The sequence below is a fragment of the Bos grunniens genome, chromosome 2 (genome assembly GCF_055505025.1).
Source record: "Bos grunniens cultivar Pamir isolate PY7600 chromosome 2, Bosgru_T2T1.0, whole genome shotgun sequence".
Lineage (NCBI taxonomy): Eukaryota > Metazoa > Chordata > Mammalia > Artiodactyla > Bovidae > Bos > Bos grunniens.
The window spans coordinates 30220816-30235463 of record NC_141166.1 but is presented as its reverse complement, the minus strand read 5'-3'; the positions used below and the strand labels follow the sequence as shown (position 1 = coordinate 30235463).

The following is a 14648-nucleotide window of genomic DNA, read 5'->3' as shown; positions in this document are numbered from 1 at the left end:
AGTGACTTTGGACAAGTTATTTAACTTAAGCTAATATAAGTTTCCTCATCTATAAAATGAGGATTAAACAGCCTAGTACATTACAGGAGCTCAAGAACTTAATGTATATAAACCACCTAGCATGAGGCCTGAAACCCGGATCAATTTAGTGAGTTAACCATTATAGTGAATATTTCTAAATATCGTAAATGCGTCATAACAGTGTTCCTCCTATTGGCCAAACACTTTATGATCGAGAGAATCTACTTTAGAGACATAACCAGAGCTTATGATCCACACCAGCCCCAGCTGAAGAAGCAGGGGGAAGGATTTCTCTGGCTCTCTCCCAGACATCTGGAAAGACGAAGCCCTCAAACCTGGAATGAGAGAACTGAATTTGGGCGCGTCATGCTTTGGTGTAACTGCTTCTATCCTGCAAGTGTGCTTCCACTTGTCAGCCCCACCAGTCTTCCTGTAATTGATCACCATTGGATTGGCCATGGAAGGGACCATCCCTTATTTAAGATTAGGATGCTGAGGGGCTACGTCATTTTCATCCCTGTCACACTGCCAGTTGGTGGCTGGAAGCCAGGTCTTGCCATTTCCAGCACAGGCCCCTTGTCATGCTGCTATGAAAACAACGACTCATGTGGCAATCTGAATTCCAAGAATCTGCATCTCCCTGTACTAAGGCTTTGGGGGTTTTAGTCTATGGAGGCTGGGGTCCCTCCTCCTGTGGTCTCAGAGAGAAGAAGGGGGAGTACTGGTCCTTGGCTCTCAGCTGCTGTGATTTGTCAGACCCTTTGCTTAGGGCCCCCCACTCACTTCTTCCCTGGCAGTCTCAATCTCCGACGTGGACACAGTACGTGAGGGCCACGAGTCTGAGTTGCTGCGCAACCTGGCAGAGGAGTTCCCCCTGGAGCAGGGCTTCACCATCGTCTTCCATGGCCGCCGCTCCAACCTGGACCTGGTGGCCAACAGTGTCCAGGAAGCCCAGACCTGGATGCAGGGGCTCCAGCTGTTGGTGGGCTTTGTCACCAACATGGACCAACAGGAGAGGCTGGATCAGTATCAGCAGGATGGAGTCAGAGTGGGATCCAGGGGTCACTGAAGGAGCCAGATGCTGAAGGGCTAGGGACAAGTAGGAGGGGGCACAGGGCTAGAGGGGCCTGAGAGTCCAGATGGGGTGGCCAGGGACAGCTTGGGCTGATGTGAGGCTGAGATACTGAGGGAAGAATGGAGGCCTGTGATGGCACAGAGTCACACAGAGTTTGGAGAGGAATCAGGGCCCCCAGGATTGGGTAAAGGGACCGTGAGAGGCAAACTAGGAGCTGATCCTGAGAGCTGAACAGAAGATCCCAGTGGCATTAACTCCCATAGGGATGGGGAGCAACTCCTTAGGGGGCTTAGTGGGATCAACTCACTTCAAGTTTCCTAGAATGTATTCATCTTCTATGCTGGTCCATTCATTTATTCACCATCTATTAAGCAGAATGTAAGAGGCACTATGCCAGGCTTTAGGGATACAAAGATTAATGAGGCTCAGATATTATTTTAGTCAGCAGAGAAAATAGAATTGTGTGAATAATTTAATTTACCAGCATTACAGTACTTAGCTGATATGTGGGTGTTCAAAGGAAGGAGAAATACTTATTTCTAGCTGAGATGATCATGAGAAAGCTTCAGGAGAAAGTAGCGTTTGAGCTGAGCCTTGAAAATGAGTAGAATTTGAACTGAAGGGAAGAGGAGGGGAAGGCACTCGTGTCTGAGGAAACATCATGAATAAAGACCCAGAGGTAGGAAGCTGAAGAGCTGGGACATCACCAAGCAGGGGCTTGCTGAATCTGTCTGAGGTACAAGGTAGTCATTTCTGTGTTGAGAAGGCTGGTTTGGGGCCAGATCACTGGGGTGAAGGAGATCTTAATTTCTATGTTAGGGAAGTTGGGCTTCTTTTTGCAGGCAACAGGGATGTCCCCAAAGGCACCTGAGCCATGCAGGGGCAAGATAGATTGGTGCTCTGGGGAGATTATTCCAGAAGCTAATGTGGAAAATGAATTGGCTCTGGGGAGGGGACTGGCAACAAAGACAGGGGAGCAGTCAATGGATGAATGTGCACACACATCTGCACACACAAACACACACTCAGTGCTTTTGCCTTGACTCAGACCTGGATGGCTGAGTGATTGGTTCCAGCGTGGAGACAAAAACCAGGATGGTCGGATGAGTTTCGGAGAGGTCCAACGGTTATTGCACCTGATGAATGTGGAAATGGACCAGGAATATGCCTTTCAGCTTTTCCAGGTGAGTCTTCTGGGGAAAGGTTAGCAGAAGCCAATCAAGGCCACATTCTCCCTTAGCCAGAAGTCCTCCAACCCTCTCCAGCAACACACAGCTGTTGAATCTCTCCTACTACGCCAGGTTCATTGGGAAGTGTGGGTAGGACATGGTTCTTACCCTTCAGTCTTGTTGGAAAGATGACTCATAATCTTATGAAAGGTAAATAACAACATGTTATTACATCAGACCTCAGGGACCTCTCTGTCCTTGGCCAGGATTTCACAAGTGCCTAGTACAGTGGAAAACTCCAACTGGCATGTGAGTAAATAGAAAAAGGGATCTTCTGATCTTTTAGGGACATGTTGGGGGCATTTAATTCTTTCTAGTTGAAATTTTTCTCCAGTAGCAAATGGTATGGCCGAAATTTTGCTTTTTACTTCCTGTCGTGGCTTTTCCTATGAACACTAAATGTCAGGAGTTCTGTGGAAGCCAGCCTGGCTCCATCAATAATAACTCCCTTACAAGGAAAGTCAAAACTGCAACATCTGCCGTTAAAGGGTTTTTTACTCTCCTCTAAACCCTCTTCTGCAGACAGCAGACACATCCCAGTCTGGGACTCTGGAGGGAGAAGAATTTGTAGAGTTCTATAAGTCATTGACTCAGCGTCCAGAAGTGCAGGAACTGTTTGAAAAGTTTTCATCTGATGGGCAGAAACTGACCCTGTTGGAATTTGTGGATTTCCTCCAAGAGGAACAGAAGGAAGGAGAACGGGCTTCTGACCTTGCTCTGGAACTCATCGACCGCTATGAGCCTTCAGAAAGTGGTAAGAGGACTAGGGTGGTGAGGCAACACACATGGGGGCCAGATGGGGGACCAAGAGACAACTAGCCTTCTGCCTAACTAAGGGAAAATTCAGTCCCCCAGACCCCGTTCCCAATCATCTTCATCTCATTCAATCACTCCTCCAGAAGGAGAAAGCCATTTCCTGCCCACATAAGACAGGAGTCTCCTCTGTAGTGCTGTATCTCTTAGGAGGAAGAACATTCCGTAAGTCCCCTTTCCTCTACCACGCTCATATTTCTCATTCTTCACTTTCACACTGTTCTTCCTGATATCAACCTTTGTCCTCAGTGGAAACATAAAATCCTTCTCCTCTTACTTTTGGCTTCTTCTCTAGGGCATGTGATTCCTTTCCCTTTAGTTCCCTTCATGGTTCCTGTTTGCTGTCTCTTTAAGTGCTGGCTCTCTGCCCTTTTCTGGACTTTCTCCAAGTTCCCCAGGTGGTTTTTGAGTCCTAAGTCCCTGAGCTGGACACCTAGTCAGCCCCTGGCTGAGGTGGATGATGAGGTAGACAATCATTTGGCTCTTAACAAGCAGTTAAAATATGCCCTTTCTGCCCTCAAACCTTCTCCTTGCCCCTTTAGTAGACACCTTCCTGCCCTTCATTCCTTGCAGAGCATGAAAAACTTACATTATTAATAAAAAGAGGGCTTCCCTGATAGCTCAGTTGGTAAAGAATCCACCTGCAATGCAGGAGACCCCAGTTTGATTCCTGGGTTGGGAAGATCTGCCGGAGAAAGGATAGGCTATCCAGTCCAATATTCTTGGGCTTCCCTTGTGGCTCAGCTGGTAAAGAATCCTCCTGCAATGCGGGAGACTTAGGTTCAATCCCTGGGTTGGGAAGATCCCCTGGAGAAGGCAAAGGCTACCCACTCCAGTATTCTGGCCTGGAGAATTACATGGACTATATATATAGTCCATGGGGTCGCAAAGAGTCTGACACAACTGAGTGACTTCCACTTTACTTCACTTTATAGCTCTTACATTATTTAGTCCTTTGTGTGTGTGTGTGTGAGTGTGTGAGTGTGTTAGACGCTCAGTAGTGTCCAACTCTTTTCGAACCCATGGACTATAGCCCACCAGGCTCCTCTGTCCATGGGATTTCCCAGGCAAGAATACAGGAGTGGGTAGGCATTCCCTTCTCCAGGGGATCTTCCCAACTCAGGGATAAAACCCCAGGTCTCCTGCACTGCAGGCAGATTCTTTACCATCTGAGCCACCAGGGAAGCCCTTAGTACTCACTGCTGCTACTGCTGCTGCTAAGTCGCTTCAGTCGTGTCCGACTCTGTGAGACCCCGTAGACGGCAGCCCACCAGGCTCCGCCATCCCTGGGATTCTCCAGGCAAGAACACCGGAGTGGGTTTAGTACTCACTACATCCTTGTAAATCAAAAGCAATAATCTTTATTGGGCCTTTGCTAAGCATCCCATAATGTGCTGATATCTCTACATGCCTTTTCTCTTCTAATCCTTCCAACAACCCATGGAAGTAGATTTCTATTATCAACTCAGTTGTACAGAAGAGGAAAACTGAGATTCAGAAAAATTAAATGACTTGCTTAAAGTCAACAGCTAATGAAAGGAGGAATTGTAATTCAAAGCCAGATCATTGACTCTTACCTGGTGCCTCTCTTGAGAATGAGAATAAGACATGAGAGGAATGTGAGCTGGACAGGTGACCCAGGTTTCTTAGGTCTCAATTCCCATTCCCTTTCATTCATTCATTCATTCATTCACTCGCTACTTCAGCAAATGCTCACTGAGTACCTGTAATGTGCCAGGACCAATGATAGGCAACAGAGATACAGTAGTAGGTCAGACAAGGACACTACCCTCATGGACCGTGGAGCCAAACAAAGTGTTGCAATCACTGATTCCAGATTTATGTGGGTGCTTAGAGAAGAAAGGGGCTGTGACACAATCTTTTCAGAAAACTAAACAGAAGAGGAAGTTGAAGGGTTAAGACAGGATCCTCTGTTTCCAATGAAGAATCCAGCATACATCATTACATTTATTCTGCCTGTGTGCATGCTCAGTCACTCAGTCATGTCCAACTCTTTGTAGCCCATGGACTGTAAGCCCACCAGGCTCCTTTGTCCATGGAATTTTCCAGGCAAGAATACTGGAGTAGGTTGTCATTTCTCACTCCAGGGGACCTTCCCAACCCAGGGACTGGATCCTTGTCTCTTGGGTTTCCTGCACTGGCAGGCAGATTCTTTACCATTGAGCCACCTGGGAAGCCCCACATTTATTCTATCCACCCTTTTTGGAGTTCTTTCCCTTTTCACTTGATTATCAGATACAACAACACTGTGGCTGCAAAGTGTGGTATCAGTCAGGAGACAGAGGCTCAAGTCCCCACTCTGCTTCTTATAGAGTACTGAGTTGCTTAACCTATCGGAGGCTCAGTTTTCTCATTTGTAAAATAACTGGTGATCAAATGAAATAAAGCACATGAAAAGTACCTGGTAGCTATGGACTTTATCAATTTGCAATTTGGGTCATTACAGTCAAGAATGAAACTTTGTGGGATTTCTCTGGCAGTCCAGTGGTTAAGACTTTGAACTTACACTGAAGGGGGCATGGATTTGATCTCTGATCGGGAAACTAGCACCCTGCACGCCTCAAGTCTGGAGAAGGCAATGGCACCCCACTCCAGTACTCTTGCTTGGAAAATCCCATGGACGGAGGAGCCTGGTAGGCTGCAGCCCATGGGGTCACTAAGAGTCAGACACGACTGAAGAACTTCACTTTCACTTTTCACTTTCATGCATTGGAGAAGGAAATGGCAACCCACTCCAGTGTTCTTGCCTGGAGAATCCCAGGGACTGGGGAGCCTGGTGGGCTGCCGTCTATGGGGTCGCACAGAGTCGGACACGACTGAAGCGACTTAGCAGCAGCATCAGCATGCCTCAAGTCATGGCCAAAATATAGAAAGAATGAAACTTTGTGCCCAACTTCTTGCCATTTTCCACCATCGCCAGGCCTTGTCACACCTGGAATGAGGAAGCTAGGCATGAGAGTAAAGCTGTTCTGCCTCCCCTGTAGCAAAGTTATCCTCAGTGAGACTTCACAGTCCAGCAGTGTAGGGCAGATTCTGACATCTGACTCCCTGGGTTCAAATCCCAGCTCCTTCACTTATTAGTTATGTGACATAATATTATATAGGAGGCGGTGACCAGAACCATCCCAAAGAAAAAGAAGTGCAAGAAGGCAAAGTTGTTGTCTGAGGAGGCTTTACAAATAGCTGAGAAAAGAAGAGAAGCAAAAGGCAAGGGAGAAAGGGAAAGATACCCAACTGAATGCAGAGTTTCAGAGAATAGCAAGAAGAGATATGAAAACCTTAAGAGAACAGTGCAAAGAAGTAGAGGAAAACAACAGAAAAAGAAAGACTAGAGACCTCTTTAAGAAAAGTGGAGATATCAAGGGAACATTTCATGCAAGAATGGGCACAATAAAGGACAGAAACAGTGAAGACCTAACAGAAGCAGAGGAGATTAAGAAGAGGTGGCAAGAATACACACAAGAACTGTACAAAAGGTCTTAGTGATCTCGATTTCCACGATGGTGTGGTCGCTCACCTAGAACAAGACATCCTGGAGAGTGAAGTCAGGTGGACCTTAGGAAGCATTACTATGAATAAAGATAGTGGAGGTGATGGTATTCCAGCTGAGCTATTTAAAATCCCAAAAGATGATGCTGTTAAAGTGCTGCACTCAATATATCAGCAAATTTGGAAAACTCAGCAGTGGCCATAGGACTGGAAAAGGTCAGTTTTCATTCCAATCCCAAAGAAGGGCAAAGCCAAAGAATGTTCAAACTACCACACAATTGCACTCATTTCACATGTTAGCAAGTTTTTAATGCTCAAAATCCTTCAAACTAGGCTTCAGTAGTACACAACAGATATACAAGCTGGGTTTAAAAAAGGCAGAGGAACCAGAGATCAAATTGTTAACATTCTTTGGATCATAGAAAAAGCAGTAAAGGAATTCCAGAAAAACATCTACTTCTGTTTCATTGATTATGCCAAAGTCTTTGACTGTGTGGATCACAATAAACTGTGGAAAATTCTTCAAGAGATGGGAATACCAGACCACCTTACCTGTCTCCTAAGAAACCTGTATGCAGGACAAGGAGCAACAGTTAGAACTGTACATGGAACAAGGACTGCTTCAGAATTGGGAAAGGAGTATGTCAAGGCTGTATGTTGTCATCCTGCTTATTTACCTTATATGCAGAGTATCTTATGTGAAATGCGAGGCTGGATGAATCACAAGCTGAAATCAAGATTGCCAGGAGAAATATTAGCAACCTCAAATATACAAATGATACCACTCTAATGGCAGAAAGTGATGAGGAACAAAACAGCCTCTTGGTGAGGGTGAAAGAGGAGAGTGAAAAAGCTGGCTTAAAACTCAACATTCAAAAAACGAAGATCATGGCATCCAGTCCCATCACTTTGTGCAAATAGAGGGGGAAAAGTGGAAACAACGACAAATTTTATTTCCTTGGGCTCCAAAATCACTGCAGACAGTGACTGTGTGCGTGCTAAATCACTTCGGTCATGTACGATTCTGTGCAACCCTAGGGACTGTAGCCTGCCAGGCTCCTCTGTGCATGGAACTCTCCAGGCAAGAATACTGGAGAGGGTTGCCATTTCCTTCTCCAGGGGATCATCTTGACTCAGGGATCAAACCAGGGTCTCTTATGTCTCCTACAGTGGCAGGCAGGATCTTTACCACTAGTGCCACCTGACAGTGACTGCAGCCATGAAATTAAAAGACTCTTGCTCCTTGGAAGGAAAGCTGTGACAAACCTAGACAGCATATTAAAGAACAGAGACATCACTTTGCTGACAAAGGTCCGTATAGTCAAACCTATGGTTTGTCCAGTAGTCCTGTATGGCTGTGAGAGTTGGACCATAAAGAAGGCCGAATGCCTAGAAATTGATGCTTTCGAGTTGTAGTGCTGGAGAAGCCTCTTGAGAGTCCTTTGGACAGCAAGAAGATCTAACCAGTCAATCCTAAAGGAAATCAACCCTGAATATTTACTGAAAGGACTAATGCTGAAGTTTCAATACTTTGACCACCTGACATGAAAAGCCGACTCATTAGAAAAGACCCTGGTGCTGGGAAAGATTAAAGGCAGGAGGAGAAGGGGATGACAGAGGTTGAGATGGTTGGATGGCATCACTGACTCAATGGACATGAGTTAGAGCAAACTCTGGCGGACAGTGAAGGACAGGGAAGCCTGGCATGCCCTAGGGCTGCAAAGAGTCAGACATGACTGAGCGACTGAACAACAACCACAAATGTGACCCAGGGTATGTTACCTAACCTCTCAGGGCAGATTATGTTATATCCACCTGATTGTGTTGGTGAGAGGATTAAGGGAGATGCTGCATGTTATGTCCTTGGCAACGCTCAAGAAACCCTCAGGCCATAGTAGGCAGTAGCTACACAGCCCAGGGCATAACACACAGGTACCTTGGTCTTGGGGCTTCCCAGGTGGTGTTAGAGCTGAAGAACGCCTGTGCCAACATAGGAAATGTAAGACATGTAGGTTCGATCCCTGGGTTGGGAAGATCTCCTGGAGGAGGCATGGCAACCCTCTCCAGTATTCTTGCCTGAAGAATCTCGAGGACAGAGGAGCCTGGCAGGCTACAGCCCATAGGGTAACAAAGAGTCTTCAGACGTAAAGCAACTTGGCATTCATGCACGCACCTTGGTCTTGTCACTAACAAGTCTTTGACTTTGATCCTCTCTGAGCCTCGGGTGCCCCATCTATGAAATTAGTCCTTTGGACTAAATACTGTGCTGTCCTTCATGGTAACCCTGAGCCCCATGTGACTATTTAAATTTAAATTACAGTCGGCTCTCTGTATCTACAGGTGCCACATCGTGGATACAGAGGGTCGACTGTACCATGAGATTCTGTGTAAGGCACTTGAGCGTCCATGGATTTTGGTATCTGTTATGGGGAAGGGGCCGGAGAAGGCAATGGCACCCCACTCCAGTACTCTTGCCTGGAGAATCCCAGGGACAGGGGAGCCTGGTAGGCTGCAGTCCATGGGGTTGCTAAGAGTCAGACATGACTGAATGACTTCACTTTAACTTTTTACTTTCATGCATTGGAGAAGGAAATGGCAACCCACTCCCGTGTTCTTGCCTGGAGAATCCCAGGGACAGGGGAGCCTGGTGGGCTGCCGTCCATGGGGTCGCACAGAGTCGGACATGACTGCAGTGACTTAGCAGCAGCCGAAGCAGCAGCAGCAGCATGGGGAAGGGGGAAGTCCTGGAGCCAATCTCCTGTGAATACAAAACAGTAATTCAGTTCTACAGTCACACAGCAACATTTCAAATGCTCAGTAGCTTTATTTATTTAGAGGTTATCATACTGGGCTGTGCAGACCAGAGAACACTTCCATCACTATAGAAAGTTCTGTTGGGCAGCACTGGACTAGCATGATCTTAATAATTCCCTTTGTATTTTTATGGTTCTCTGAGGATGGGGATGCTTGAAATGACAGGCTGGATAGGGCAGTGGGGTCTGGAGGCTGGGAGTGGACACCATTTGAAAGGCTGGGCCCTGGAGAGGGGTGGGGTGCTCTGAGCAGAGAGCTTCTCACTCTAGCCACTCCACACCCCAGGAAAACTGCGGCATGTGCTGAGCATGGATGGCTTCCTCGGCTACCTCTGCTCGAAGGACGGAGACATCTTCAATCCAACCTGCCACCCCCTCTACCAGGACATGACTCAACCCCTGAACCACTACTACATCAACTCCTCCCACAACACCTACCTGGTGGGGGACCAGCTTTGTGGCCAGAGCAGCGTGGAGGGATACATACGGTGCTGTGGGGCTGGGGGGTGAAGGGGTCCAGCTCATGAGATGGGAAGGTCTGTGGGAAGTTGGAGGGGAATTGTTAGTTGACTGCAGGAATTGAAATGCTGTTGTGGGGGGATTTGAGCTGAGGATTCCTTGGTCCCTGAGAGACTTGGAGGAGATATTGAAGACTGGCAGGAGAGTGCTGTGGAAACCCTGCGGGTAAACACAGCTTCTCTTTCATAGGACATGAAATTACCTTGGCACCAGAGGTCCTGACAAATTTATTTTGAACAAATAAATAAACTCAATGTTAAATGGGAGGCAGTAGGGAAGAGGATTTAAAAACATAGGTTCTGGAGTCAGACCATTTAAGATCAACCACTAGCTCCTTCACTTGGTACTCTGAGGTCAAATACTTAACCTCTCTCTGCCTCAGCTTCCCTATCTGAGACACAGAGAGGATTACTATTCTGTCTAGCTTGTTGTGAGGATTCAATAAGGTAATTTATGTGTCAATAGGTAATAAATGGTACCTGACTTTATTGTGATTAACCATGCAATAGGTCAAATAGTCAAGGCATCTTTGTAATGTCAGCAGCTGAACTAGTCGCTTCAAGTGCAACTTCCCTAGGAAGCCTAGCAAGGAAGTAAAATGTAAATTTACCGAGAGTTTGAATAACTCAGGTGTCATATAAAGATATACAAGCAGAACACCAGAAGGCAGTATGTGATGGCTCCCTAAGGGAGGATTGTTGAGTAGGGCCTGGTGGAGATCAGTGTGAGCTGCAGGTGTGTCCCGGCAGACAGACAGGGGTCCACGGAGATGTAAATTGACAGTCTTGATGTGTGAGTGCCAGTGAGCACTCTTCTCTCCAGAGAGGGAAGAGGGTCCCTATGTGAAAGATCACACCTTGACCCCTCCCTTCCCTGGGGGGTGGGGTTCTTGCAGGGCCCTGAAGCGGGGGTGCCGCTGTGTGGAGGTGGATATATGGGATGGACCAAGCGGGGAACCTATTGTTTACCACGGACACACCCTGACCTCCCGCATCCCATTCAAAGATGTTGTGGCCGCTATAGGACAGTATGCCTTCCAGGTGGGAGCCTCAGGATGGAAATACTGGTGATTAGCAAGAGGATCTGAAGGAAGAGACTCTGGGTCTGGGGTTGGGGAGGGATGCAGGGGAAAGTAAAAGTATTAGTCACTCAGTTGTATCCAACTCTTTGTGACCCCATGGACTGTAGCCCAACAGGCTCCTTTATCCATAGAATTCTCCAGGCAAGAACACTGGAGTGGGTATCCATTCCCTTCGCCAGGGGATCTTCCTGACCTAGGTGATGTCAAATGACATATACGTAAAAGAGATTTTAATTGTGAAGCATCAGGCAAACATTAAGGGATTATTATGAATAAGTGTTGGATGTGTTACTAGTTGAGCAGTCATAGAAGTAATTGCTAACTGTAATGATTACTTCTAAAAACTTCTGTCACCCACCTGGGAGAGGGCAGAGGAGGAAACAGACAAACTGGTGGGTAGAGCTGGGAGGCAATAGCTATCTGGGGATGAAAGTCTGAAAGTATAACGTGAACATGTCTGGGGCACTGGCCTGGCTTTCCCACTCTAAGCCTGAAAACTCAAAGGTCCCATAAGGACCTGGGTCAGACCTGGCACAGATCTGAGATTTGGGGTCCCAAGAATGACTTTTAGATGTGGGGTGCCTAGACCCAGGCAGATCTCCTGGAGGCCTGGCATGGGGTCAGAGGACTTTTGGCAATCAGGGTACTCAGTTGAGTAATTGGCAGGGGGTGGGTGGTGGGGTGGTGGGTGGGGGTGGAGCTGGAGAATCAAGAAGGTCATAGGCCTCAGAACTCTGGCTCCAGCATGCCTTCCCCTCCTGACCAGACGTCAGACTATCCAGTCATCTTGTCGCTGGAGAACCACTGCAGCTGGGAGCAGCAGGAGATCATCGTGCGCCATCTGACGGAGATCCTGGGGGATCAGCTACTGACGACAGCCTTGGATGGGCAGCCTCCCACTCAGCTGCCCTCCCCCGAGGTAGGGACCCTGCCTTCTAGCCCAGGCTTCCCTACCGGGCTTGGCTCTTCCTCCCAGGCCCATCTGTTCCCTTCTTCTCACCCTCAGATGGACCGTCTTGCTCTTTAATATTCTCAGAGACAACTTTAATTTTTAAAAAATCGAATTCAGGGTGTTCCAGTGTGGCCTAGTGGTTATGATTCCAAGCTTTCACTGCCAATCCCTGCTTCAGGAACTGAGATCCTGCAAGCCGAGTGGCATGGCCAAAAGAAATAAAAAAAAATCTAATTCAACATAAAACTCCAGATATAGCTTTCTAAATTTAAAACCATTTGTTTACTTTATATTTCTTTTTTCAATGGAAGATCTTCATTTTTTTTCCTGATAGTTCATTATTATAGGCTCTACAAATATAAGGGGAGATTCCCCCACCATAATCTCAACCTCTCCAATAACAGCTGCCAACATTATAGATTTTTTACACACTTATATAGACATATATATGTATATATGGTTACATTTTAAAAAAATGTGAATGGGATAATCCTTCCTATCCCTTTTATATATATCACAAATATTTTTTCATATATATTTTCTTTTTTAACAGTTCTATAGTATTAAACTTTATGTTACTGACCATAATTTACTCAACCAGTAGGTGGTAAAAATAACCAGTAAATGGTAAACATTTAGGTTGTTTATAATTTTTCATTTGTACATAGAGCTTTGCTCATTTACTCTTTCTTTGAAATGGATTCCTAGGAAAAAAATTGCTGGGTTGAAAACTGCATGTTGACATTTTTGGTTATTATTGTCAAGTTGCCCTCGTGGCGGGGGGCAGGGTGCAGAAAAAAACCAAATTTCACTCCAACTGAACAGTGTAAGGGGATGACTACAAACAACTCCAGTAGTGAGATGATTCGTAATGGCAAACATGAAAAAAAAGTTTTTAAAAAACATAGGTCTGTTTTATTCTTTCAAATTAACTGATATTATTTACAAACTTTTTTATATTAGAGTTTATAATTTTTCTTGATATATAACTTTAAAAAATGTTAAAGATATTAATGCTTTAAAAATACTTTTTTGCAGTCTATTTGGGCAGGGGTGGCCACGCTGTGCGACTTGCATGACCCAGTTCAAAACCAGGGACTGAACCCAGGACACAGCCATGTGGAGTCCTAACCACTGGACCACCAGGAAACTCCCCTTGCAGTCTATTTTTTCTTTTTGTCTTCATAGCCTCTTCTGTTTTACAGGTTTTTAACCTTTATGTAGTCACCTCTGCCAATCATTTTTTATGTCTTCTGAGTTTTCAAAGGCTTTCCTACCTTGAGGCTTTTCAGAAAGAGTCTCTATCTTCCTCTAATACTCTAATGTTCTTTACATGTAAATCTTGAATCTATGAGGAATCTTTACGTCTCAAATGTGAGGTAGGGGTTCGCATGTATTTTTTACCTTAGAGATGTTACAGGTCGGCTTAACCATAAGAAATCCCTGCTCTATGTATCAAGTAGCCTTCCTGTGGGAACTTCCGACCACTTACTTGCTTCCTTTGCCTTTGAGGTGGTCCTGTGAGAGCTGCATAGGAGCTGCACGACCCACAGGAGGGGCCCAGAGCAGACAGGTAGACAGGCCCCTCTGTTTTTGTCCCCTAGGACCTTCGGGGGAAGATCCTTGTGAAGGGGAAGAAGCTAATGCTTGAGGAAGAGGAGGAAGAACCAGAGGCTGAATTGGAAGCAGAGCAGGAGGCTAGGCTGGACTTGGAGGCCCAGCTGGAGTCTGAGCCCCAGGACCTGAGCCCTCGCAGTGAGGACAAAAAGAAGGTAGGCCAGAAGGGTGGTCTTTCTGCTCTGGCGTTTGATTAGTCAGTACTACAAGCTGAGACCCCATGTGTGAAGAGACTGGAGCCAGGCAGGGTGGAGAACCAAGGAGCAAAATGCTCCTTGCCTCCAATGACAAGAGGCATGAGAATCCATACACAGCATCATCATATAGATTGCCATATACAGACATATGGCAGTGGCTTTCCAACTTCTTTGTTCTGTGAGATCTTTTTTTTTTTTTTTTAATGAAATTCTATATGGAAGCTCAGGTCACAAAATAGATATATGCAGAGTCATTCTGGTTGAAGTACTTCTTTGGCTCTCTCCTGGGTCTCCCAGGTGACTTCTGAGACATCTTTGTACTACTTCCCAGTCTCTTTAAATGATACTTCAAAAACCACTGATGTGTGCATGTGTGTTGTTATATTAGGTAAGTAGGGCTTACTAGAGTGACTGCTATGACCTCAACTAAAGTGGGTTTATTGCTAGAAAGTTTCTTGGAAAAGGTGAGTCTGAAAAGGGACCAGAAATAGCCAAAGAGGAGGAGCATGAAAGGTTGGGGAAGGGCTGCCAACAGTGGGACCACCAAGATCTTGCTTTGAAGTCTGCATTTCTCTCTCTTATGCACTTGCTTGGCTCAGCTGAATGACTTCTAGCTAATTATCCTGTTCTCTCTGGAGCTGTGTTGTCTCACCTGCTGCCATGCCCAGGGATGGAAATGGGAATTCAGAAAAATCTATAGATGTTACTCTGGGACTCTGACATCCTTCCAGGTGTGAGTTCCATGACCATTTGCATAACTTGATGTATCTGGATTCATATACATTTTGATAAAAAATTAATTTGTTTTAAAAGATGAGAGG

General features: G+C 46.0%; 1 protein-coding gene across 7 annotated transcripts in view; it reads left to right on the top strand.

The window, feature by feature from the left end:
* Window positions 1-14648, top strand: part of PLCD4 (phospholipase C delta 4) — a 29120-nt gene that overhangs the window by 10917 nt on the left and 3555 nt on the right. For 3 of the 7 annotated variants that reach the window (XM_086340168.1, XM_086340120.1, XM_086340132.1), the window contains 6 exons: window positions 2145-2280; window positions 2848-3079; window positions 9748-9949; window positions 10876-11020; window positions 11828-11980; window positions 13618-13785. In XM_086340168.1, the coding sequence (XP_086196294.1) occupies window positions 2145-2280; window positions 2848-3079; window positions 9748-9949; window positions 10876-11020; window positions 11828-11980; window positions 13618-13785 (1036 nt within the window). Of the gene's footprint in view, window positions 1-818; window positions 1048-2144; window positions 2281-2847; window positions 3080-9747; window positions 9950-10875; window positions 11021-11827; window positions 11981-13617; window positions 13786-14648 lie in introns of those variants that run through there. The other 4 variants (XM_086340158.1, XM_086340151.1, XM_086340113.1 and 1 more) reach the window with 3 other exon arrangements.